The following is a 27,843-nucleotide window of genomic DNA, read 5'->3' on the forward strand; positions in this document are numbered from 1 at the left end:
TTGGAGAAGAACAAGATTGGATGTGTCACATAACAAAATGTGACAGCAAAAATCCAGTCTCAAATACAGCAAAGGGTTTCATCAACCTGTCTGTGGTTTGTCAAGCCTTGGTGAAGTCTTCATGGGAGCAGGCGCCAACACTGAACATTACACATCATACAAATAACTTTCCAGCCCAAAAAGCTGAAGATTCAGAGCCTTATAAAGCTATTGGAAAACGAGAAGACAAGCAATCAAGTTCTGTCCGATTAAAGAGTGCACCTGACATTTTCAGTTCCCACCAAACCAAGTGCATTTCTACGAAAACAATGCCAAATTTCTCCCACTTGGAAACACTCCAGCAACACAGTACCAAATTTCTTATAGAGTGCATCTGTTTAGAATTGTGGCTGATAAAATGAAGGTGGAGGTGGTGGTGGTGGAGGATACAGATGTGGATATGGCTGGTATCCCTGGTGAGGTGGTTGAGAGTAGGAAGGTGGGCCAAAAAGCTGTTGCTGATATTGTGATGAGGGTGCTTGCTGCAAATATTGGGGATGTCCATAGGCAGGAAGAGGTGCACCAGGGGCATACTGGGGCTGCTGCACAGACTGACTCTGTTCGCCCTGATTGGACACACTACCAGGATCCTGTGAAGGAGCCACAGCTCCCATTCTCTGAGGATCCATGGAGGGGTAGAAAGGCCTCTCTGTTGGTGGTTGTGGAGCAGGAATATTGAAATAATTCAGAGATGGCTGCTCTTGATTCATTTGTGGCAGCTGATTCTGTTGCTGTGAAACCACAGACCTTGGAAGCATTCCCCCATGGGTTAAAATCCCAATATTCTGTTTTGAAGCATCTTCAACTCCCAGTTGGCTATCTAGCTCAGACTTTGGCACTTGAGGCTTACCCCACATCAATTTCAATCTCAATCCCTTGATGACGAGTTTGTTTGCCAAGTTTTCTGCGGCTTTTTCTGCCCCTTCTCGATTGGTGTATGAAACAAAAGCACACGCTCTTTGAGACACCATTCTGATGGATTCAATCTCCCCATATGCATAAAAGAAATCCTTGAGATCATCCTCCGTCACTCTTTGATCAAGCCCACCAACATAAAGAGTTTTGATGTTCTCATCCTCTGGAGGCAAAAGTGATGGCATTTCTCCAGCTTTACGCAGAAGCTTAGCAGCAACAGGGTCATTTACTCTGCATCCAAAAGAGCAATCACATTGAAAACCCTAGCCAAAAAAAAAAAAAGATTTTCAAAAAATTGCCCTCCTTCAAACTCTCGCGAGTACAACATGATTCTCAAGAAATAAAATTTATCCAACTTGATTATCGAAGTGGAGACAGCCCACTTTCTCAATCAGGCCACCAAGTATTCTTAGAAGCAAATCACATATTTCCAATCACCTCTTGAATTCATGGCAGAAAAAGTTCAGCACACAATGCCCCCAGGTATAAGACTAAGAACAAATCAAAGCCCGAAAACGCAGGATCAAGAGCCACCCATGATAGAACACCATTACAGATTTGAGGTCCCTCCAAGTCAATACTCTTGCATAGCAGTTTCCGGATTTTGCTTCATTGAGGGCTTATAGATGTGCAAGCTTCTCATGGAGATACCTACTTCCTTGATGTCAAACAACCAAAAGGATTGTGTCTTTCGGGCTAGCCTCTCTCCCCTTCCCTTATACTCAAAATTCTGGAGCAAAATAGAGTGACATTTCCTGACTTCTACCAAGCAAACATCAAACACCTTTTATATGTGGATGATATGCTCTTGACTGTATCTGAAACCGGCCTTTTGGAACACCAAAGGGCAGTGAACAGATAATAACCAGCAAACACCTAATTTCCAGCCATTTAGAGAATAATCACAACAAGCGAAATAAATTCCAAACACAACGTTTAGGAGCTAGATTGCCCATGTTCTGAACGAGACACTAGATTGGCCCTAAAACTTATCTTATCTTTATTCAGAAGGCAACCATATTACAGCAAAAGCGCTCTTTTGAAACTGTCCAAAAACAAGCCAACTGAATATTCAGTTCAAAAGCACTTCCGTCCTGCTATGCAATCAGTTCATGACTTCGAAAGGCATCCCAGTCGAGTGCAAAATTCCATGGCAACCCTTTTCAAGTATTTGGCTGTTCCCATACATACAATGTGAGACAGAGACGCACATATGCATGCATGCAAGTTGGTTGAGATCAAATGCTTGTCGACGCATGAATAAGGATGCCCGTTTATTTTCTAACCCTTGAGATCACTTGAGGTCCAGCTTCATATTTAACCTGTTACCAACCATTAGCCTATGACTTATTGACCAACCATTTAACGCACTCTAATGCACCCTTACCTTTCCTATACGCCATAGAACGTTTACCCATATCTTTATTAATATATATTGGCTGATATTTCATGGTTTGTTGGTACCATTCATACCATTTAGTCCCCCTCAAGACCTAAGGGGTCCATTAAAGCGAGTTGTGATCTGGTCCACATGATAAGGCCATCCTAATAATATAATCAATATTACAAGTGATCACATAGCCATGGAAATTGTAATCCATTCTATGGGCTATCCATAGGTGCCACTTATTCCTTGGTATGTGCCTTGTAGGCCTAGTTATAGTCAGTTAGGACTATTGGTACAGTTAGTACATGTACCACCTAGGTCCGTTAGGACACTTAGTCCAGTTAGGGCAGTTAGCCCTAGGGTTTCGTTATGTTGGCTCCCCCTTGAGCCTCCACTCTCAGTTTTGCAGCAATCTATTGCAGCATCTCGTTTTACTCCCCCTCTCCTCCATTTTTGAGCTTTGCCATAGCCAACAATGGTATTAGAGCAGGTCGGGAATCAGTATTTGAGGCCTCTCCAAGCACCTATACCGCAAAAACCCCCATTTTGACGCGAGAAGACCGCACTTTGGAGCATCCACCGCGAAGGGAGCTGCATTTCAGAGAATTTTCCAGCCTGCTGCAGCAAATTTGTCACATGTGGAGTATTGCTGCTGTACGAAATCCGTACAATGGTATGGCCGTGTACGAAAGCATTTAATGCAAATTTATGACATGTACGGCCCTGTCAGACAACATTTAATGCTGTGCGGAATCTGTACGGACCTGACAGACAGCATTTAATGCAGTATAGGTCTGCCTCAGGGTGCATGCCAGCCAGTTTGAAGTTTTCCTACCACTTTGGAGCTCTACTTTGTGAAGAGTGCAAGTGTTTTGGAGCTGTCTCGAGCTGCGTGCCAGCTGTTGAAGACTTTTGGAGGTTGTTGGAGCGATTTGGAAGCCTCTCCTTGAGCCCATTTCTTCTCATTTGGCTTACCTTTGCCTCGGGCTGCGAGTACCCCTCCATTGGATCTCTCTCTTTTCATTTCTTAGTGCTCTCCTCCTCGTGGGAGCATTTTCTCTTGTTGTAATTCTCATTTCCAGCCCTTATTTGCTCTCATTTTCCCCTCTCCTTCAAGGGTGAATCTCTTTGCTCGCATTCAGAGCCTTTCTTTCGAGCTACATCATTGGGTAAGCCGTTGTTGCATTGGTTCTTTCCAATTTCTGCTTCATTTGCATTTTGGAAAGGCCCCATGTTGCCTTGGAAGGCCTCGTGTTGCCTTTCGGGGATTTTTCTTACAACAGGTTCACCTTGGGACAGCAAAGTCTCTTGTAGGCATAAGCTTTGAAGCTTGGGCAGAATTTTGTCACTTGATTTTGAGAGGTTGCCTTTCTCTCATTTGCTTTGCCAGTTGGTGCATTTGTCTTAAATTTCAGCACCATGACTAGCAGCAAGGATGATTTGTTTGGGATGCTTGGGGCTGATGACAAGCTTGATGGCACCAATTATCCCATGTGGTCATACATGATGGGATATGTTTTGGTTGCCAAGAATCTATGGCATATTGTTTCAGGTTCTGAGGCCAGGCCTAAACGCACTGTCACTTCTGGTGCTACACCTACAACCTCTGGTTCTTCTTCAGGTGATGGTTCTAATGTTACTGCTAGGATACCTGCACCTCCTACTACAGGTGCTTTGCCTCCTTCACAAGAGCAAATTTAGTGGGATGGTCGTGATGCCAAAGCACATGCCTTGATTTCTCTTTCAGTAAAACGAGTTATTATCCCTCATATCCGGTCTTGCAAGACAGCTAAGAAAGCATGGGATCATCTTGCATCTTTGTATCAGGTGCGGAATGAGGCGAGGGTTGCCCATCTTCGCAAGCACTTGAAACACTTGAAGCTTAAAGAGAGTAGTAACATGGATGCCTATCTCACTAGTGTGAAGGATTTGAAAGAGCAGTTGGCCAACATTGATGAGATTATGCCTGATTCTTAGCTTGTTTCTAATACCTTGATGGGTTGCCTGATTCTTATGAAGGCTTTGCTACTACATTGAGGTTGGTTGCAGGGGGTGATGCCAATCATTTCTCATTTGACCAGCTAATTGTTCTTCTTCTTCAGGAGGAGCAAAGTCGTGCGAATCGCAATGCTTCTATGGCTAGTGATCAAGCCTTTACTGCCCAACACAACACAAAGGCAAAGACAAGGGTTCAATTGGTAAACCCTCTCATTCTAGAGTCTGGTCTTGCGGTATTTGGTTCTTCTAGTGCAGAGGATCGACATGAGTCCGCTAATTTTACACAAGATCAGCATTGGGCTTTCTTAATTACATGTCAATATAATCCTGATGTTCATGATGCTTGTATGGCAGCTTCAGATGTTCATGATGCCTGGTTCTTTGATAGTGGTGCTCATCTCAAGGGGGCAGTGTCACATGTGCCAATAATGCATTCTATACCATGAAAGATATTAGGCAAGTTGCTCTTACTTCTGTCTTTGGTAGTGTTGTCACTCTAGAGAATGTGATTTATGTTCCAAGCATTCGTAAGAACCTCATTTCTATTTCAGCCATTGCTACATGTGGCTTTCATGTTCTTTTTTATGGTATTAGGTGCGCAGTGTATGATGCTACACATGCCTTTACCATGGTCTTGACTAGCACATTGACTAGGGGTCTTTATAGACTTGATGCTTATGACAGATGTTTGGATGACGATGCTGCACTTGCAGATGCACATGCCTTTGCTCTTGATTCTACCATGGCAGATACATATTTGTGGCATGAGAGGTTTAGACAACTCAATTTTGGAGCCTTGGTGAAGTTATATAAGGGTAGTATGGTTGTTGATCTTCCCAAAATGCATATGCCTTCAAAGCATGTTTGTGAACCATGCTTGCTTGGTAAGATGCACCGTGCTGCGTTTCCCAAGGATGGGAGGGTTGGTGCTTCACGCAAGCTTTATCTGGTTCATAGTGAAGTTGTGGAGCCATGATGGTTTTCAGCTCTTGAGGCTTCTATTATTTTGTCACTTTTATTGATGACTTCACCAAGTACACTTGGATTTTCGCCTTGAAATCCAAATCTAAAGTTTCTTTATGCTTCAAGCACTTTATTGCCTTGGCTGAGAGGGCTACATATTGCTCACCTTAATACAGATAGAGGGGGTGAATACATGTCAAAGGAGTTTGCTGTCTTTTTGGCTTCACATGGCATACATCATCGATGCAAGGTGCCTTATACTCCTTAACAAAATCCTGTTGCTGAGCGAAAAAATAGGTCAGTGATGGAGATGGCCAGGTGCATGTTGAAAGGCAAACATTTGCCTGACAAGTTGTGGTTGGATGTGGTCATGTGTGCTAATTACGTCTTGAACAGATGTCCCACAAAGGCATTGCAGACTATCTCACCTTATGAGGCTTGGACGGGTCGTAAGCCTCGCACGGGCAAGTGTTTTGTCAGTCGGGATGTTGTGTTTGCTGAATCTCCCACTATGCCTTTGCTGAACTGTCAAAAACAGCCCGTTGTTAATGCCCCAGATATTTTCGACAGCTTGATGCCTTTGTTTCCATCCGATGCTCGGGATGATGTTCCATCTGAGGTTGTACCTCCTCCATCTGTTGGCCACGTGTACAGCCAGATATTCAGCCTGATATGCCTCTCATTGATTAGGACCATTTGCACAAGGCTCTTGACCAGGAAAAAGCTGAAATCCAAGAGCCCAAAAAGGTACCCTGTTGGGTCCTTGACACATTAAAAGACACGTCATGTGCATGGTGTACCTAGGGTTGGATAGCAGGTGAACGTGTGTTATGGGATATATATAGGGCCGGATGGCTATTTTTAGCCGATATTGCTATATATACAGATTGATTCATATATAGTGCTCGCTTTATATGGAGGGAGCCATTCATAGCATTGTGGTATCTATAGCAAGTTTCCTTCTATATAGAGGGAGGGCCAATGCTAGTGTTCAGTTGAGCGCTCCTCAACTGATGGATGGGGCTTGGACCCAGGCCGAGACTCTGGCAATCTACATGGCGGATCATAGGTGGTGTATCGAAGGTCCTCTGGACGGGCTCAGGTGGTATGGGACACCTGGGTTAGATACGGGCCTATGGATGAGTCAAGCTGTAGCCCACGTGCTCGGGGGTAATCGGGAGGATCGAGGCGCCTGCACTATGATTCTGGTTGGATAGAGGACGAGATTCTAGGTCAATGATAGGGTTAGATCATGCGGGGTTGGGTCATTTGGTATCAAAGCCGCCCTTTCACGACAAGTAGAGAGGTGAAGTAGTGCAAGAGATTTCTATGTACGGTTCTCATAGCTGCGTAAGATTTTTCTTATTCTCTTCTGTTCAAGACGAACATATGGGGTTGGCAGTTGCGCTGGTAACTAGTGAAATCGTTGGATTTCTTTGACTAGTTGGCATTCCTCTATGGTTCGCCTTTAGAGAAGGAATTTAGTTGTTTGAGGAAGGTACCTAACGTAGCAGATTCGATGAGGTTGATGGTTGATGCGATTGCATGAGCGCTTGGTAAGCTCTTGCGATGGGGATGATAAAAGGGGAGGATTAGGCCGTATAGAATTGGAAAAGCCGGCTGCAATTATCCAGGGCTGAATTGGGCTTATGAATTGGGATGAAGGAGTAATTCATTGCGGATTGTTGTGGGCTGCAATGCTTTTCTGACGATCTACCACAGCATAGCTTTGATTCCCTCGTTTGGACTAAACGCAAGGATTGGGTAAGAAAAGCAATGCTTTCCAACAATAACTGCACCGTGTAAATCTCGTCCAAACGCCCTGTTTTGATCGTCTCTATTTGATGCGCCAGAAGCGCCTTCCTTCTTCGAGGTATTAATGCAGCAGAATGGACTGCGTGGGCTGCGTGGACTCAATCTGGGAATGGATTGAGAATGGATTTGCCACCCTAACTCAATCTGGGATGGTCTGAGTAAAGAGGGATTGGCTACCCTAATTCACTCATATTGTCCATTGAGTTTTTTATTTACAGTATACTTTGGTGGTATGGGACACTAAGGTATGTTACATTGAAGATTCTCTGATGTGGTGTTATAATCCAACGTGAAACAATACCCAAGGACCTCTAGGGTGAAGTACAAGTAGGCTGAATTGAATTGGGGGCACCCTGATTAGATTTTTTACGAAGGCTGACTAAGATTCTTTACCCTGAGAGAAGCCATGTATTTTTTGGGTTCAACCTTGGAGCTCCATAGTCTAGACTCAATCTCAGAGAGGGTTACCACATCTCTTCTAATGATGGTCTGCCAGTGCCTTGTTAGGAACTTGATGTTCCTAGATAAGAGATCCTAAGAATTGAATGATCCTGTGATCGGAGCGGTTTATTGTGCACAAGTTTATACAATATATTCGATAGTGGATTCTGTTTTAAGAGATTTTGGATTGTATGTTTCCGTAGTCTTTGGATCACATAGGATGTTATTCCTATGATGGTTGACTATATACATGTCTAGAACAGTACCATTGACTGGATATAGCCAACTGAATTTTTGTTGATTATCCTCATGTAGGGGCATTCCGAGGATAGATCAAGGGACCATATTTTTTGTCAGGATTTTGCCAATTGATACTTCCATAAAGATTCTTCCATCATGAGTAATGAACTGATACCTAATTGTTCTGCGATGGAAAGTCTGTCATGTATTTCAACCGAAGAATTTGAATTACAAGGGTATTCCGTTGAGGGATTTTATGAATACTAGTAATTCAAGAAATTAGGGTTGCTAGAAATTGCAACCCAGAAATTGACCTCGAGGGGCTCCAATTAATGGGGTTGTTTGAACAATGGTTCCTCGATCTCAACCTAAGATTTTTGAGTTCAAGGGTATTCAGCATGATGAATATTTTTTCGTGAATTCCCAGTTAGAACTCAATAGATAAGGTTGATAGAATCATTTACCTTCAGGTACGGATTTTACCATGCTTGTGCACGGTTATGTCAACGGAACTAACTCTGTGGATTCAGGAGTTACTTGATTTCTCGAGAAGAATACTCGATGATACGTAAAATTGTTTAGATTGAGAGATTTACTTTCCTTGGGTTGGTTATCAAAGGTTGTGGCTTTGGCCTTAGATTCTCTTTGATTTGATTCTCATGGGAAGTATAGCACACTCAAACTAATAGTCGGAGTATAATTATTAGCATTGACTCATCTTCACAGAGTCTTCAAGCTTTCTCGTGAACTCAGGAGTGAGTTCTTAGAGGAAGGGGAGTATGTCATGTGCATGGTGTACCTAGGGTTGGATAGCAGGTGAACGTGCGTTACAGGATAGCATAGGGCCGGATGGCTATTTTTAGCCAAGATTGCTATATATACAGATTGATTCATATATAGTGCTCGCGTTATATAGAGGGAGCTATTCATAGCATTGTGCTATCTATAGCGGGTTTCCTTCTACATAGAGGGAGGGATAGTGCTATTGTGCAGTTCAATTGAGTGCTCCTCAACTGATGGATGGGGCTTGGACCCAAGCTAGGACTCTGGCCATCTACATGGTGGATCATAGGTGGTGTATCGAAAGTCCTCTGGATGGGCTTGGGTGGTATGGGACACCTAGATTCTAGGTCAGTGATAGGGATAGATCTTGCGGGGTCGTGTCAAGACAGCAAACAAGATACTCCTTTGCCGACCCGTACTAGAGCAGCTATCCGGAAAGAGCATGCTAGTTTTGTTGCTTATGTTTTGGTTGCTACAGCATGCAATGAAGAGCCATTATGTCATCAAGATGCCTTTCAGAATGATTGCTGGTTGAAGGCTATGCAAGCTGAATTGGATTCTATCCATCACAATAACAACTTGGGAGTTGTGTGATTTGCCTCCTGGCAAGAACGACATTGAAACTAAGTGGGTTTATAAAATCAAACGGAAAGCTGATGGTTCAGTGGACCGTTACAAAGCCCGTCTTGTTGCTAAGGGCTATGCTCAGCAGCATGGCATTGACTTTGAGGAGACTTTTGCTCCCACTTCCAGGATCATTTCTATTCACATTGTTATTGCCTTTGCTACCCACTTTCATTGGCAAGTACATCAGCTTGATATCAAGATAGCTTTCCTTCATGGGCATTTGCAGGAGGAGGTCAATGTTTCCCAACCTCCTAGCTTTGAGGTTGGAGGATCTGAAAGCTTTTACAGCTACAGTGGAGTGTGTTTGGCTTCGGAAGCTACTTGCATATCTTTATGCATGTCAGACTGCTCCTACTGTCATCTTCACTGATAGTCAGAGTGCTTTGGCTATTGCACGGAATCCTGTTTTCCATGCTCGCACAAAGCATATTGAGGTTCGCTATCACTATGTCAGAGAGCGATTTGAGTTGTCTTATGTTTCCATTGAAGACAACTTGGAAGATCTTTTTACGAAGGCTCTACCACGACCTAAGTTTGAGGCTTTGCGGCGAGCTTTAAACTTAGTACCTTTTGTAACTTGATCTGTTGTACTCTCTACAGTCATAGGTTGCTATATCCCTACAGGATGAACATGTGCAACCATGACCTTAAATATTTAGGTATCTTGAGCCATGTCCAAGATACTTCAGCCCATACCACGGAGGGGGGTTTGTAGGCCATTCTATGGGCTATCCATAGGTGCCACTTATTTCTTGGTATGTGCCTTGTAGGCCTAGTTATAGTCAGTCAGGACTATTGGTACAGTTAGTACATGTCACGGGGGCGTGAAATTATAAGTACTTTAATGTACTACAAGACCGTGACAACTTTGGTTTTTAAAGTCCAAGCGTGGGCTTAATAATGTGTAATTAAACGCAGCATGGTGCCTAGCACATAAGCGTAATTAATCCCTAGGCCCAAAGGCATTCCAAGGAATTAAAAGAGTGGTTGTTGGGAAATGATGATGTGGCATTTTTAATGGGCCCCCTAGAGGGCCATGTACCTTCAATGGCCCCCCTAGAGTTCCAGGTGGCTCTAGTGCCTTCTACATGCTCCTTTGCCATTCCTGGACCTTCCTGGGCCTTCTAAACTTCACATGTGTGGTTTTCTCTCTCATCTTCTCCCTTTGTTGAGATTTTGGACTGGTTTTTCAGCCTCCTTCAGCTGAATTCCGTTTTTCTTCATAACTCCTCACCCATTTGGATTCCTCGACTTCCGTTTGGCCCGATGGCTTCCCCTCTGCCTCCCCTTCGTAGTGATATGCTTTTCCCTCCGTGCGTTTGGTAGAACGGGCAGAGCTGAGCACTTCTTTTGCTGGTCGAATTTGCAAAAGTGGCTTTTTCTGGACCTTTTTTCTTCTACCGCCTCCTGCGCCTCTCCTCTTGCAAAGCTACAGCTTTCTGTTGAATTTCGAGTGGTCCGACGCGCTGGTTGACTGGTTTTTCTCAGTTTTGGAGGACTTTCCGGCGATGAAACTTCTCCAAAACCTTCTCAATGCATTCCTCTCTGAAGCACGCTTCTTTTGAGCCCAAGAACTCCCACTTCTTCGCAACAGAAGTGCTTCTTTTCACATTTTTCAGTGGAATTCTTGCTGGTCGGCTCTTGTAAATGCTCTTTCTTCATGCCTTTGCACTCCTCCTTGGCTGAGAATGCAATTGGGCATTGGCTACTATGTCCTCTTGGCGATTGAGGACTTGGTTCGAGTTTTCAGGGCTTGGTGAGTTGTGATTTTGCTACTGCAATTTCTTTTTGCCATAAGCTATTGGTTGGCCTCGTGTGCCGCCTCTTTCTTGGCTCACAGGTGCCCAGGCAGTGCTACATGAGTCATTCTTTGGTTGGGTACTTTGCTGATTTTATTTTGGAGCTTTGAAAAGCTTTGTAAATGCCATCTGGAAACCACTCAAAGAGAGTGCAGCTGGGGTGCAGTGTGATTGCATCTGGACAGCCAATGGAATTGCACTCAGAAAAGAGAATGCCTTTGGGTTGAGCCTATGGATTAAGTGCACTATGTGATGGTGTTCTATGCTTGAAAGCCTTGCGAAGGCTTAGTGAATTGGGGCTGCGTGCTCAGTTGCAGGGAAGGTCTCCCAGATGCAACTTGTAATCATTTCACTGTGAAATATAAAGAAATACCGAAAGGGGCGCCACGGTGTTTGGGGCCAATCGGGTGCACTTGTCTATGTCTGTTGAGCAGGGGCATTCTAGCCTCCATCCCTTTTTCAGTGGTTTTGTTTGTGAACAAATGGGTAAATGCCAAATGGTGATTATGCAATGGTTAATGGTTGTGATATATGCTTTGTGAGCTGTAAATAAGTGCTGAAGTGATTAAAGGTTTAGTTCCACTGCCCTCTGAGTGATTAGAGGCCGGTTTCAGTACACGTACCACCTAGGTCAGTTAGGAGACTTAGTCCAGTTAGGGCAGTTAGCCCTAGGGTTTTGTTATGTTGGCTCCCTCTTGCCTCCAGCAATCTATTACAGCATCTCGTTTTTCTCCTTCTCTCCTCCATTTTTGAGCTTCCATTGCTTGCCATAGCCAACAGGAATCCTAATAAAATGAACATGATATTGGCATCATCAATGCTTCAACTATTTACACAACCATGCTAGGGTGTTTTTCAAATTTATTTTACGTCTTAGCAATCAACTTGAAGAGAAAGAAGAGAAGGAAGAAATAACTATGTATGAAGATGTTGTTAGTCTTTTAGAACAAAATGAAGACTCAATGGTATAGTAGTAGAGCATATGTGCTTTTCCAAAAATTTCATGTGTGTTTTTCCATCTACGTAGTCTAAACTTTTACACAAGTACCTAAAAGAGGGAAAATACCATGTGAGCTATTAGAACATGCCATCAATTTCTCTGGAAAAAAAAAAAACATGCCATCAATAAGCATGCTTGTTCGGTGAACTCATCGACTGTCAGTCCATGTGCCATATTTAATAGTTAGGGAACTCTAGGGTTGGCAATCAGCCACTAACTGGGCCCAGTTAGCCTTGAAAAGGGGGGTCCCATTCATTGTAAATACTCTAGTATTCTCTTGTATTTTAATAGAGGTTCTAGGTTTGATTGTGGGCTGTTGTACTATCCCATAAGCTTGGGTGTGCTCACCTGGTTTCCCAAAAATAGATAAAGGGGCTCAGCTGTAATCTTCATTCATTCTGCATTAATGCAAGTACACTCATTCGTTTCATTGTTCCTAAGCATCAGCCTACATCCTGCTCATGCCCAGAAGGACAGTATCAAGCTTTCAGCTTGCCTACCACATGAAAGATATTGGATCTCATTCCCTCTTTCCATAAAAGAGATCTAATCCTACCCTCTGCTACCTATTTCTGACTTTACTGCTATCTCTGCTAAAATGGGCCCTAAATCTAGTGGTAGTTAGTAGTTACAGTGTAGGTCTTGTTTCATTTGGTATCAGATCCCTTTTTGGGGAATTTTGTGGGTGAATATTCATTATTTCGTTCTGGAACTTGGAGCATCCTATCTTGAGCCCAAGGGTTATCCCTGTGCAAAATTTCATCACCAGAAGTGCCCTGGATCCTGTCTACCACGTGTCGGCTTGGGAGCAACCCTAATTTACAACGTTCTCAGATTTTGACAATCTTCATATAATTGTGTCACCTGAACAAAAGCCCTAAGGTAACACATGGAAATTCCAAGTTTGATCGCTTGGAAACAGTGCACTACCAGGACACTTAATCTGCTGCGATCTGCATGTACTGCAAATGATGATGTGATTGCATATCCGGATTCGCCTTAGTTTGGGGAGCATCTGTACCAGGTTTGGTTGTAATTGGATTCCATTTGCCCTTCTATTTGCTTCGAAATCCATTCCACCCAGTACAAATCACGGTTTTTCTCTACCTACAGACCCTAGAAATTGGGGCTTTTCCATTCTTCATCCTATCCTGCTCTATTCTATTCTGCCTAGCCCTAAATTGCAGCAGACATTGATAATTGATGCTTTAATGTTGGAAAATTGGGGCAGATACTCTGGATTTGCCACATGGCCAGTTGATATTTGCTATTGGATTGAATTTCTCCAAGCAATAACTCTACAATATCCACATACAGTGGCATTCCCTGTTCAAACAGTGCATTTGAGTCTAAATAGTGTATCCAAACAGTTTCTCTGCATAGTGTTCTCAACAAGGTCTAAACAGTGTTTCAAATAGCGATTTTCTGTTCAAAACAGTGTCTAGACAGAGATTCTACTGCCCAAACACTTTCAGGTAGTTGCAGACAGTGTTTTGATTGCTAATTGAATTGGATCATAGGGCTGCCTCCAAAAAGACCTGGAAATCGGATGTAGCACTAACTCTAGGAAGGGCAAGCTACAAGGGATTGTGGGTGATGGGAACAATGGAATGTACGGATACATTTCAACTAAATATTCAACTGCGAAAATGTAGGGGAGTTTGAGGAAGCCCAGCTGATGATCCAGTCTAAAGCATTGGCTGTGATCATGAGCCTATCGCAAAATCTCAGAGTCCTTCCCAAGTTCCCATGACCACTCACCAAGTCACGGCCACGCTTGATTTTGAAGTTTTCATAGTCATCATGTTGGAGCAGCAAGAGAAAATGGATAAACAGAGCAAACTGAAAAGCAGCAGCTTGTGGACCAGCAGCAGAAGTTATTTGCCAATTAAGGCAACTCAATTCAGTGTTGGAACAGAGGATTGAAGCTGTGGAAAGAAACTCCTAGGCTAATTTTGACAATGCTTTCACTCAGTTAAGGACCATGAAGAGTGACGTGAACTTAGTTAGGAGCAGGGTTAAGTCAAAAGGGAAGGAGATTGCCAAAGAAGAACCACTCAAGAGGCCTATGGATCAAGGTTGGAATAAATCACAGCAGGAGTGGATTTATGGCTGAAGCTATAAAGACACACCCACAACACTCTCCCAAGTCTATACCAACACAGCTCACTCTGGTGGTTCAGAATATGGTCCAACCCATGGAGCAGGCCCAGAGGATGTGCCCACACCCACTTATCATATCCTGCTTGTTTCGTCCTTTGAAGGCGTCCACTTTCCCAGATTTCTGTCATCGTTTTTGTTGCCAAGAAGGCTGCAGCCCCCATCCCACATTGCTTGGGAACGCAACAAAGTTGTCATTTGGCCATTTGGGACACTCCTTTTGATTTGGACTTTTTTAACGTGCCAGACTCGCTTGACAGTTTTGTGGCCCCTACCACTTGTTGTGCATGTGTGCTTGTGTGTTGACCAAAGCAAGTAAAACAAAAGAAACCTGGGGAAGAAGAGGGGGGAAAATGAGAGGTTTAGTACCCATAGTAGCGATCTTTAATGTTTTGGTGAGAAAGTTCTCCTGTGATTGGCATTTCGTGTCGGTACGGGCATTCAGCTCCACGTGTGCACTCCCCGCGAACATAAAAACTACAAACATGCGCACGATTCCTCTTGTAGTAGGGAGTTGTTCGCTGGAGCTTCAAAATTGTATCATTTGGGCGGGCTTTCCCAAATGAAGACTCATAATCGAGGCCTGCCCTTGCCTGCAGAAAGATTAGAGTTTCAAATAGGAGATTCCAGAAACAACAAGCTCTCTTCCAGAAACAACAAGCTCTCTTCCAACTTTTACCTGGGACTACCAAAAACTTGAAAACACTGGCTAGAGGAATAGAAGGGTAAAGAAGAAGTGAGGAAAGCTTTTTTAGATTGATTAGGTCCAGAAGATAAAACAATAACCAAACAATGAAAAAAGAAGACCACAACTCTCCCCATCTTCTCATTTTTTTTAAAATGAAATTTGCCATTAAAAGGCACAAAGCCCTTCCACGAGTGATGACTGCAGCCTTTTACTTTAATTTCAAAAAGTATCCAACCAAGCAGAGTTTTTGTGTTCCAAAGTGTCATTGTATCATTGTATCCAGCTCGTCTGAAAGGTACTTCGACAACTGCTGTCGTCAAGGCAGCACTCTCCATTGACAGCAAATTGAAATCCAGACATGCTCCATATGGCAGAGTCTGCTCTTGACATGCATATGCACACTGGTGAAAATTTGATGAGGATAAGCTTGACAGCCTACATGCTAGACATCGTCATCAGCGCCCTTACGTAAGGGCTTAACACATTTAAAATGGCACCATCCCCACTGATTTTCATTTAGTGACAAACTAAGCCACAGCTTGCATAACATCGACTGCACGCTACAGCATCCCCTACTGACATCATCCTGCTCTTAAGTAAGTGTAGGGTTCCATAGATTGAGATAGTACAGTTTTGCGTGCACATATTTACAAGGAGCCTCTCTCAGAGTTTCTACCAAAAGTAAAGCACAGGCTTGGCTATGGGGAAATGCTATCACCTAGCAGCATAGCTAATCGTGATAGGTTTTCAATCAACCAAAGTCCAGATAAACCTGTACTGTAGAAAAGCATTAGTTGAATACTTCACATGCCTGATTTAGAAAATAAAAAAGTATTATCAAATAGGATAGCAGGCCAAACAGATGGAGCCCCTCCAATTAAGAGCATCAGCATTACATTGTGTCAACAAAACCTGGGCAAGCGTGCAAGACAAGACAAGCTCACCTAGAAGCTGGGTGAATCCTTTCTGAAACAGATCTTGGAATTATTAGAAAGTACACAATGTTGTCTTGATAACAAGTGAATAAGAGAGTTTTGTTTAAAGCCTGGAATACGTGCTGTCTCTATGTTCAAAAAAGTGCAAAGCTTAAAATGAGAAGTCCCGATAGTCAAGCATATCCTTGCACAGACATCGCTGCTGCTGCTCCACAAACCACAGCCTCATATTCGTTAAGTTTTTAAAAAACGACAGATAGAATCTTTTATGGCGGTCTTTTATCTTCTTTAAGTTGATAAACACCATTTTCTCTTCTTCCAACTGTGACCTCTCTCTCTCAGCCGGTACATGCTAGAGTCACGACCTATACAAGTTCTTGAGCAAAAGTATAAATCTACAGATTGAGTACTTTACATTAATTACTAATATTGATGAGTATTTCAAACACTCAATCATCATCTGCATCACTTGCAATGATCCAATTCAAAAAGACTTGCATAGGTGAGTGATATTCTATGCTAGAATATCAAGTACGCAGTAATTAAAACAGGAACAACAGCCTTCAGAGACCTACCAGGATCTATCAGACCAGCCAAAAATGAATTCACACATAGCAGCTTTACCAACCTGGTCGATGATTCTTGTTATTTCCAAATCTTCCAAAGGGCTTCCTTCTGTTGTCTAAAACATCATTCACGTAGCTGCCAAATCATTTAGATGCTTGCCGAGCAGAAGGTGGCAATGAGAAATGCTGCAAGAATGGTATTTCAGCCATCAGAATGTAGTAATACATCCAACTCATCACCAATCTGATTTGCATGGAACTTGCATACGCTCTGTTGTCTTTTCCAATGGGGCCTTTCCCTTTCTCCACTCAAGGTCATGGAAGCTGCTTATGGTGCACATCATCCACCGTTGTAAATTGAGATTTTTGCCCAAACTTCTTTAAGTGGAAAAATAACATCTTGCAGCATTCATTTAATTTCAGGCAAAGCGCAGGACGAAGCGAAATGCGACCCCTTCACCCAACTTGAACATAGTCAAGGTAACCATTGCTACAGCGCACCAAGGCAAGCTGATGGGGGTTACCAGTGTCAGAGATTCACCGCCGGCCTTAGGAGACTGTCAGAAGATATTGGTGCTTGCTTAATGCTGCCTACCCTTAAGTGCCAATGAATGTTAGAGGACATGTATATAAGGGCATAGATGTCAGGGAGTGAGGGCTCATCCCTGCAACCGACATTCTACCTTACAACTAGCACTCAATCATTGCAATGCGTACCGTCCCATGGCCACCTGAAAAAGGCAGTCTGCCCCACATACCTAGAGCGTTCTTTCTGAAAATAGGCACATCGCTTCTCTAAAAACTTCTGTGACTGTAGTACCCTTTAATGCCACATCTTCTTCCAAGTAATCTTCTGGTTCCAAACCCTAACTAGCCTACCAATTAGTCCACCAGCCTCATACCTTTGAGGAATGCATTGCTTATTGTGGCGTCTATATTTATTTACTTGTCCATGCTGAAATAAAAGGCACTACCAATGGCTTGGTCAAGATGATAACTGGTGATAGGTAAAATATCCGCATTAAATCATCAACAAGCAATGAAACACTGCTGTTATGGGACAGACGTCAGGATCTTTGAGCAACTGTTATAAGTCAACTAAGTTCTAGCAATATGTAAGCCACTATGACAATTGTTTATAGGCAGATCCCTTGTTCAAGGTCCCTAATAGCTCTAGAGACCTCTAACCAGGCTCAATTATACACACGCTAGCCACGGATGTGTCACAAAAATGAAAATGAAATAAATACTTGAGCCCATAGAACAAGGTTATAGTTATCACTGCGAAAGGATTCGCAGATTATTGGGAAGTCCGACTGCTCCCATCCATGCGCCGCCTCATCATGCACCATTGGAAAGCCAAAGGCCTCGTGAAAGAGAAGTGACTATGGGAGCTTTGTATGCTCTCTCTCAGATTCCTCTTCACATGACAACCTAACCGTAGTTTACACTTCTTGCTCTCCACATGCTTCATGCAAAGAGCACCTCTACCTGGGTGGTGGTTGTAGTTATGGCTTACCTTTATGCCCATGTGGATGCTCCACTTTTGAGTCAAGAGCAACTGTTCCTTGACACCACAACTTGGGTTGTGGTTGTAGTTGTGCTTGTGCTTGTGGTTGTGGTTATTAGCGCTCCCTTGCTATAGGAACGCTTTTAGAGAGACCTGCAAGTAGTTTAGTGTGATATCCCACATTTTCTCATTCTCATTATTATTATATTAAAAGGACATTTGATTTTTACAAGTCCTCTCTCTTTACATGTGTATAAACTATAAGGGAGTGCCCACGAGCTTGCATGCTCTATTTATTGCTGCCCACATGGCAGCCCCATGTGCATTCCTTTTGCTGTGTATACTGCCCACATGGCAGCCAAGGTGCTGCCCATGTGGCAGCCACATCACCCTTTGGTTGAACCCCCCCTCCCCCAAGCTCTCCTCATATGGGGGCTTACTGATGGGGAGGTGACCACACCACTTCCAAGTTCCAACACCCCTATCACCGACACATCTTGGCCCAATCCCAACTCATCGATGAAGATGCTCCAATAGCTCCCATGTTTAGCCCTTTGGAACATTGCGGTGTCAATGTTGCTTCCTCGCTTTTCATCCAGTGGCATCTCGTCCAAGCAACCTACAATGGTACACAGGCCCATCCTTGGTAGCACCAAATGGCACCACCTCCTTCAATCATGTCATTGCCTTCGAACTCAAGCACTCCAAGTACCAACATCCTCCAACTATCCCCCTCATGATGGCTGAACAGCCCAGAGTCTTCCAAGCACCATGCTCTCAGGGTCTATTTCAACCCATTCTCCATCTGGTAAGGTCTGCAACCAAATAACATACTTGAGAAATAAAATCCCAAGCATAACTCCAGATTACCTGAACCATCAACATCCATGTGTAGTCCTGACTCCAAATCCACAAGTCCTATCGAAGAATCCCCCTCTGTATCAACAATACTAGCCAAGCACCTAGATGGTCCCAAGCACTCATCACTATCATTCACCTTCACAAAGGTTTCTGACGACTCATCTAGCCATCTCTCTATGGCAAACATCCTCCCCGTAACACCAGGGTCTACATACTTTACCTCAGCAACACAGGAGATGTCACCAAGAAAAGATCCTCTACGACCACCACACTATCTTTTGACTCCTCTAAGTCTGAGCTGGCCCCCTTCTTTTTCTGATCAATCTTCTTCTTTCTGCAATCCTCTGCAAAATGATCATAATAGAAGCATTTTTTCTCTTTCTTCATCTTCTTCTTGTTTTCTTCATCTAAAGAGTCCACTGCATCATCAGGCTTGTCTTTCTTAGGCTTGCCTTTGCCAAGCTTAAGCTTACCCTTACCCTTGCCTTTGCTCCTGTCCTGAGCTATTAAATCTTTATCATCAAGTCCATCGTATTTCTTGTCCCGAGCTTCTTGTTGCAGAAGCAATGGTACCAGCTCCTCGAACGTTACTGGCACCGCCCTCGGCTCTACAATCATCGTAGTCACAAAACTATCGTAGCTTCTCGGAAGCATGGCAAGTAATAACCTAGCGATCCTTGTCGAACTCGTCCTTTGACCACTTGCCGCAAGCTAATCCCGCACCACCTTCATCTTGCAGAATATTGAATCCCCCTCATCCATGCTCATGCCACATAGCTCCATCTCAAGGTCCAGAATCATCGCTTCGTCGTTGAGCTTGTCCCTCAAAGTGGTCTAGGCCTCGAAGAAAGTGTCCGTTGTCTATATGTGAGGAAGCACCGCATCAGCCATGGTGCCCATAATGATAGCCAAGGACTCTATATCACGAGCCTGCCATGCTTTCAAGGTCCGTTGGTGTAGTCACCAATGCTACAGTCGATGTGGCTGAAGTTACGGTGGCTTGAGGAATCAACTCATTGCCCATTGCAATCTCCCACAACTCCCTCAACACTAAATGGTTCCTAAACTTTCATCTTCCACAATAGGTAATTGCTCCCATCCTAAACTTTCATCTTCAATAGTAGGTAATTGATCCTAATCCCATCTGCTCCTATTCACAATTAATTAATTAGTCGCTCCTCTTGTTTTTGTTGCTCCTATTCACGCATTAACCTAAACTAGTCATTGCTGCTTCTACGTTAATCGCTCAGCCTATCCTCGCTCCTTTCCAGCCTCTCTTCTCCCAGCCTCCCTCTTCGCTTTCGTCTCTTCAGGAAGCAGCACTCCTCTCGCTGCCTCTAAGCTGTTTTGCCTGGCTGTCCTATCAATTTATAGACCCCAGCCTCGGGCTTCTAGACTGTTCCACTTCGAGAGCCTTCAAGAGACTTCGGCAGGCTTCTCTCTCCCTTAATTTTTCCTTGAGCTGCACCAGGCCTTAGGTTAATTTGTGCTCCCTCCCCCGTCGTGACACGAGCTAATTAATTAATAGCTGCATTCTATCGATGGGGGGCCTTATTTGCTCCCATCCAACTACCTGTCTCCCCAAAATTAGGAATAGTATATCCCTGGGCCATGACAATGAACTGAGAAGAGATAGAGTAAGAGTGTTGTACACATGTTTGAACCTGAGCCTCCCTCCTCCTCGCAAGGGCACAATCCTTCAGACGTCGAAGTAGATTCCCCCAAGCTCTGAATCAAGGTCGTCCTTCAGCAAGGTCCTTGCCTTCAAACTCCACTTCCTGCATGAACTTTCGATCAGGGCTCTGATACCATGTTAGAAATGAACCAAACAGAGGGTATGCTGCACCGGAAGACAGGACAGAGCGTCCCAAGAATGCATGCTGAAGTGTTTAACTACGGAATCCACAACTTCTTTACTTATGTGTACTCAACAAACATGTGTGTGTTTGCAAGCCAGTAAGTAGACAATGCTTCACAAGAGATATAGAACCAACCAAAATATATTTCCATCCGATAGGACACAACACATGAGAAGTCCAAAGTCCCACCAAATCTTGGTGCTCTGTCCTCACCCCAAAAGGTATTGTCCTACTACCTACGTGGCACTTCTAGATCCCTGAGCCCGAGGGCTCCAAATCATGGTCCTCTGTCCTTGCCACAAAAGGTGGTCCTACTACCTCCGTGGCACTTCTAGATCCTTGAGCCTGTGTACTATTGCCGAGCTTCTGCAGACTTTAGTCTCCAAGCCTGATCCCGCTCCTTGCTGCCCCTACCTCCGTGGCACTTCTAGATCCTTGAGCCTGTGTGCTCATTGCCGAGCTTCCGCAGACTTTAGTCTCCAAGCCTGATCCCGCTCCTTGCTGCCCTGGAAAAAAGCCAAGCGCACCCTTCCTGAGCTAAGTCTGCAGCCCTTCAGCCTCCAATTGACCTCCTAGATGTAGGCCCCAATGGTGCTGATCTGCTGCTCCTTTCTGCTGCCTGAAATGCTGCTGTGGTAGATGTGTTTTGAGGCCTGGGCATCATGAGGAGGCTGAGAACTGCTAGAAGCTGAGGGATTTGAACCCTACTAGTGCTGATCTGAATCAGTATTAGACCGAAAGAGAGGCAGCAATGAAGCAAACACAGCAAAGGCATTTCCAGAAGGCTGTTTTCGACAGTCCAGCCAAGGCAAAGTTGCAGGCTCAGCAAAAGCAGCATATTGGTGACAATACCTTTCCTAGTGCTAGGCCGGTACAATCTATAGCCTTTACTTTGTGAGCCATTTGTAAGCCCCCATATGAGGAGAGCATTGGGGGGGGGAACCAAAGGGTGATGTGGCTGCCACATGGGCAGCACCTTGGCTGGCATGTGGGCAGCGTACACACAGCAAAAGGAATGCACATGGGGCTGCACATGGGCAGCACATTGGCTGCCATGTGGGCAGCACAAAGAGAGGAGTACCTGGCAGATGGAGGCTCTCCTGGGGGGCAGATCTGGCATGAAATTGCCACGTGGAGGGAGCTTTATTGTGTAGGGAATCCAGCCACAAACAGGGCGATGACCTGGTAGGTGACATCAGCAGCTGTACGGAGGTCGTCAGCAGCAGTACGGAGCTGTGTTGGATAGCATCCAGGGCCTAGCAATGGCCGCAGCAGAGGCTGATAGCAGGCGGAACACGAAGGCAGAAGTGGCGACTGTTTTGGAGAGGCTATGGGCCCATATCTGCCATGGCAAAAGATTTCTGCAAATCGACCTTGAAGGCTGCAATTTGCTGAGTATCTGGCCTAATGATAAGCATGTAATCCACATAAAGAATCAATATGAGCAAGTCTGCTCCACGCTTCTGGACATAAACTGTTGCTTCTGTGGGGCTATTCTGAATACAAGGCATTTCAAATGTTCATATATTTTGGCAAACAATGCCCAAGGGGGCCTGCTTCAAACCAAAAGGGCCTTACGGAGCTGGCATATACCTAGATGAATCCAGGAACATTCCCAAACTCATCCTTTAAAAACGCAACATAGTGCAGTTTCAGTCTCATGATGGTCACTCACAAGGTTGAAAACCATAAACTCCATCATGCATAGCAGGGACTAGCTACAATGGCATCCCCACTGACGTCATCAGCGCCCAACAGTCGGTGTAGACCATAGTATAAAAATATGCTCACACATACAAATCCACACACCCACACATACTTGAGCATCCATTTATACAAAGTCTTCGTACTGAGTTTCTGTCGGCACTCCGGAGGTGGCATACCTTATTTTCAGAACCCTCAACCTCAAAACCAGGAGGTTGACAGATATAGAGTTCCTCAAGCAGATCACCATGAATGACGTCAAGTTAATGGACCTCCCAATGCCTGTGAGATGCAATGGCAATAACACACCGAAGGTAATGTTGCGTGATGTGGGAGCAAAGGTTTCCTTGAAGTCAATACTTTGCTACTGAGCTTAGCCCTTGGCAACAAGACGGGCTTTGTAGCCGTCTACGCTGCCATCAACTTTCCGGCCAGATTCAGTGCCCTAGGCCAGTGGCAGCCTGCCGTGTTGCCAGGGCAGGGCCTGCAAACCCTGAAAAGATTGGCTTTTAGATACCCTTAAGTACAGCAAGCAGGCTGAACCATTGGCTACCCGCACTAGAAGTGCATGAAGACAGATGCATGGCAATTTTTTGGATGTTGCATTGATTGCCACAGCCTCCAATGAGGGACCTTTATGCCATAAGGATGCATTTGACAGCAAAGAGTGGATGGATGCTATGAAAGCTGAATTGGAATTCATTCACCAAAATGGGAAATGGGAGTTGTGTGACTTGCCTCTAGGCAAGGGTACCATCAGCAATAAGTGGGTTTACAAGTAGTTGCATTATTATTTTGGCATCCCATTTGCTCATTTTGAGGGGGGAATATGATGAGCCAGACTAAGTACATTTGACAGCTCTTACATTGCTTTTAGTTCGAGATTGTACGCCGGTTTCGACACCCTTGGAGCCTGGCTTCCATTTCTCCTCAGAGTATGGGAGCGATCCTACTCTTTACCCGCAGGCTGTTGGCTGCCCAAAGTTCAAGCTTTTCGGCGACCTGTACATTTGGTACCTTTTGTACATGATTCTGCTTTCGTTGTACTATCATAGGTTGTCATAAGGTTCAAAACCATAAACTCCATCACATAGCAGGGACTAGCTACTATGACATCCCCATTGATGTCATTAGCACCTAACAGTGGGTGTACACCACAGTATAAACACATGCTCTCACACAAACAAATCCACACACCCACACATACTTGAGCATCCATTTATACAAAGCCTTCGTACTGAGTTTCTGTCGACACTCTGGAGGTGAAGGGAAGACTCAGCCATGACGAAGACTAGCACTAAAGGAGAACATAATCACGCATAGCAGGGACTAGCTACTATGACGTCCCCACTGACGTCATCAGCGCCCAACAGTGAGTGTAGACCATAGTATAAACACATGCTCTCACACACACAAATCCGCAGACCACACATACTTGAGCATCCATTTATACAAAGTCTTCATACTGAGTTTCTATCGACACTCCGGAGGTGAAGAGCAAACTCAGCCATGACGAAGACTAGTAGGAACATTATGGGCTTCATAATCTGTAGTGACATGCCCTCCTTTCCTTGCATGAATAGCCAATCCAAGACTTAGCTAGAGGTACTTTGGCATGCTTAATAATCCTTGGTAGCATGCGCTCCTTGTATTTCTCAAGGTCACCCTCAAAAATTTCCTGTTGAACAAGCACTAAACCAGAGGGAGTAAGGAGGCTAGTTCCCAGAGGTGTGCACCTAAAAATACGTTAACTATAGGATGTGAGTTCAACATGAGGTTTTTAAATCTAGAAGACTCACCAAAATATACATATGGAAAGGATTTTTCAATTCACAAGCTCATAGAGGAATTCCTTTTTTATAAATGGGAAGGAATATAGGACCCATATCTAGCTAGGGGTTTATATACTACCCCTTGAATGCACTTTTTAGTGGGTGTTTCTACTGGTGCACCCCTCAAGCCAAGTTCACACACCTAGACTCCCTAGAACCAGCATTTGCCCATTCCAAATGGGGGAGCACCGTTGCCTGGTAACTATGCCTATAACACTTCCACTGATGAATGCTATGCCACAAGCTCCAATTAGGGTTACATGCCCTCAGGTACTTGATACATGAAATTTTGATACTTGATACATTACAATTATCCTTCATAGGTGCATTGTTTGGACAACTAATACTACAGGTGAGGTTACAAGTTATTGATATTCCTAACCTTTGTGTCCATAACAAGAAAGGTTGTATAAAACTCGTTAAGGAATAATTTACCTAAAATATGTGAGTTATGAGAAAGTAGCCATTCTTCACAAGAATACAATAGAGCTGCAGGTTCATGCTGCTGCCATACATCCTGGCTTTATGTTTAAAAGAGTGCAGAGCTTAAAATGAGAAGTCTCGATAGTCAAACATGCCCTTACATGATCCTCACTTCTCCTCCTCAACAAAGCACAACCTCGTATCATTCTGCAAAGCATTCTTTAGTTCGAATCATGCTACAGATATATACCTAGATGAATCCAGGAACATTCCCAAACTCATCCTCTAAAAACACAACAGAGTTGCAGTTTCAATCTCATGATAGTCACTCACAAGGTTGAAAACCATAAACTCCATCATGCATAGCAAGGACTAGCTACTATGACATCCCCACTGACGTCATCAGCGCCCAACAGTGGGTGTAGACCATAGTATAAAAATATGCTCTCACACATACAAATCCACACACCCACACATACTTGAGCATCCTCTCTCTCTGATATAGTTTTCTAGAGCAGGGCATCATGTCTTTGATCTTCTTTACAGTCGCTATATCCCATTTTCCTCTTCCATCTCTTGTTCCAAACTTGAGCTCTCTCTCTCTGAGCCTGTACTTGACAGTTTTGGCTATAAAAATTAAAGGTACACACCAAGAGTCATGATCGATGATCACCTATACAAGATCTTGACAACAGTAAATCTACAGACTTGGTACTTAACACTAATATTGATGAATATTTCAAACACTCCTTGATCATGTGCATCAATTGCAATGATCCAGTTCAAGAAAACTAGAAGAATATGAAATACACAGTAATTAAGACAGTACAAGTAAAAACAACAACCTTCAGAGATATAAACAGACTTCAGAGACTATCAGCATTATTAGACCAGGCAAACAGATACAAATGCAGTCATGAGTAGCAGCTCTACATAGCTGGTTGATGGTTCTTGCTGTTTAAAATCTTCCAAATGGCTTACTTCTGTTACCTAAAACATCATTATGCTACCTGCCAAATCATTTAGATGCTTGCGGAACAGGAGGAGGCAATTAAAGGATGGTACCTCAGACATCACTTAAGGCTACACCTTAGCAACACATGCGCCTCGTCACCTTGCATGTAACTTACAGACCTTATGTTCTCGGTTTCAATGGGGCCTCAAGGTCATGGAAGCCACTTCTTCTGCACACCATGCACCTGTTATGAACTGAAATTTCATCTTGCATAGATCAGGGTGTATTTGACTTCCTTTTCAGTAAAATATTGTTCTTTCTTTAGGATATGCCCATAGCTTGTCTAAGAGCTTTTGTGGAATTGAAAGCCTTTAAATGCCACATCTTCTTCCCAGTGATCTTCCAAATCAAAACCCTAACTAGCCTACCAATTAGTTCGCCAGCCTCGTGCCTTTGAGGAGTGAATTGCTGGGTGTGGCATTATTTATTTATTTTTCCGTGCTGAGATAAACAGCCATAACGAAGTGACTTTGTCAAGATGTCAAAGATAATAGCTTGTGATTTACAAAATACCCATATAAGATCCTCAACAAGCTAATTAAACACTGCTGTAAAGTGCCCATACGATCCCCAGTTGACGTGACGGAATCAAAATCTTTGAGCGACTGTTAGAAGGCCTTTCCCCACACAAAGTTATGATATGTTAGTAAACTTAGCCTAACTAGTTACCTTTACATTAAAGTTGACCCTGACCACTCAATTCTATTTCCATTGGTACCCATTATATTATGCATAAAGTAGTCCTAACCAGAGATTTAGGAAATTTTTTAGCACACAATCGAATCTTTGAACTATGATGTCCATCTCTGAGCTTACAATCACAATAGCTTCTACATTTCGAGAGCTTTCAAAAGAGTACCCATGTTGCATAGTTTCGATGTGGTCTCAAACTAATGAATATTAACAAAAATCTAAGTAAGGTGAATTCCCACTTTCCACCCTTATTTTCTATATTTCAACTTGTTTTCCTTCACAAAAGGTCCTTAAAGTACTTATTTCCCAAGGGCGTTGAATTTTTCAAGCATCTTTATGCTAATTGGGACCCCCTTGAATCCAAATCAGAATGCACACTTCCATTAAACCGGAACTAGCCCTTCTTAACGGGTAGTGCCAATAGGCCCTAAGTCAACTAAATTCAAGCAATATGTAAGCCACTATGACAAATCGTTTAAAGACAGATCCATAGTTCAAGGGTCCCGAAGGCCTCTAACGAGGCTCAATCTTATGCATAAGCTAGCCGCAATATTTGTCAAGAAAATGAAAATGAAAATGAAAATGAAAAAAAAAGTCAGGCCCATAAAACACGGTGCTGTCTTTTAAGGAGTTGAGCGCATTCACACCAATCGTGTCATCATTCATGAAAAGAGCAGCGTAATTTTACCTTCCGGTCCTGCTCTTCTGCAAAATACTCCCGATTAACATCACTCTTGGGAATGGCGTCATTTGTGTGGATTCCAAGCGCTGAATCACGTACTTGGACGGGCAAGCCATACTCAAGGTCCAACAAGCAGACTTGGCATACGTTCTTCAACTTGCTGCAAGTTTGACAAACCTCAGTTTTCTTATACCGGGCATCCCGACCAGGTCTCCATCTGAACACTGTGAAAGGACGAGTGCAGATTTTGCATTCCTTGTCGAAATTTGCCTTGGACTGCACGGTAAACGCTAGGTTAAAAATAAGCAGATGAAACCGAGGAGAGGGGACGAATTTTGCAGAAATTGTTCTGGAGAGAGAGAGAATTAAGAACCATGCGAACGTAGGGGTTGTCTCCGAGGCAAGATTCGCAGATGATGGGGAAGTCCGAACGCTCCCATCCATCTGCCTCCTCATCACGCAGGAGTCTATGAGCCATTCTGGGAAGAGAGGCAAAATGAAGAAGTGACTGTATATATATATATATATATACGCAAAAAGAGACTCCTCTTCACATGCCTTAACCTAACCGTGGTTGACTCTTCATTCTACTTAGGTCCTGGTCGTTCTTGTCCTCCCTTGCCTTGGGCGGTGCTCTATCGTGGAGTATAGGCTCAAACATTATCTGTCTATTATTACATCCTTTTGCACGAATTTTTATCAGAGGGCCGAATGTCGACCCACTTGAAGGTCCAGTTTGAATTTCGCAAAAAACGGAGATGACATGGAAATTCACACAAATCCCCATGGACAAGAGTGACGTGGATGGCATTTTCCCAACTGAGTGTCTTCATAGCCAAGAATGTTTCTTTTATGGGTTCTGTTGCTACGTGTTTTGTGTAGCCTCTGGAATTTTCTATGGTGTTGTC

The 27,843-nt window shown here is 43.7% G+C and overlaps 1 protein-coding gene across 1 annotated transcript; it reads right to left on the bottom strand.

The window, feature by feature from the left end:
• LOC147898250 (zinc finger CCCH domain-containing protein 40-like) lies at positions 1-27,423 on the bottom strand. The gene is made up of 4 exons (XM_087379397.1): positions 27,309-27,423; positions 26,942-27,211; positions 14,537-14,760; positions 1-1,185 (listed from the first exon to the last, which is right to left on the bottom strand). Exons 1-4 carry the CDS (start codon positions 27,411-27,413, stop codon positions 378-380), a joined length of 1,407 nt encoding a protein of 468 aa, XP_087235523.1. The 5' UTR covers positions 27,414-27,423; the 3' UTR covers positions 1-377.
• Between the last annotated feature and the right edge of the window lie 420 nt (positions 27,424-27,843).

This window comes from Dipteris shenzhenensis, chromosome 9, assembly GCF_047967505.1.
Source record: "Dipteris shenzhenensis isolate YYH24624 ecotype China chromosome 9, Dip_SZ_1.0, whole genome shotgun sequence".
Taxonomy (NCBI): domain Eukaryota; kingdom Viridiplantae; phylum Streptophyta; class Polypodiopsida; order Gleicheniales; family Dipteridaceae; genus Dipteris; species Dipteris shenzhenensis.

Coding starts and splice junctions, on each gene's coding strand:
- LOC147898250 (XM_087379397.1), bottom strand. CDS start 27,413: ATGGCTCATAGACTCCTGCGTGATGAGGAGGCAGATGGATGGGAGCGT. Junction 14,761..26,941: donor CAGAAGAGCAGGACCGGAAG/GTAAAATTACGC, acceptor ATCTTTCTGCAG/GCAAGGGCAGGCCTCGATTA. Junction 1,186..14,536: donor ATTAAAGATCGCTACTATGG/GTACTAAACCTC, acceptor TTTTGGATGCAG/AGTAAATGACCCTGTTGCTG.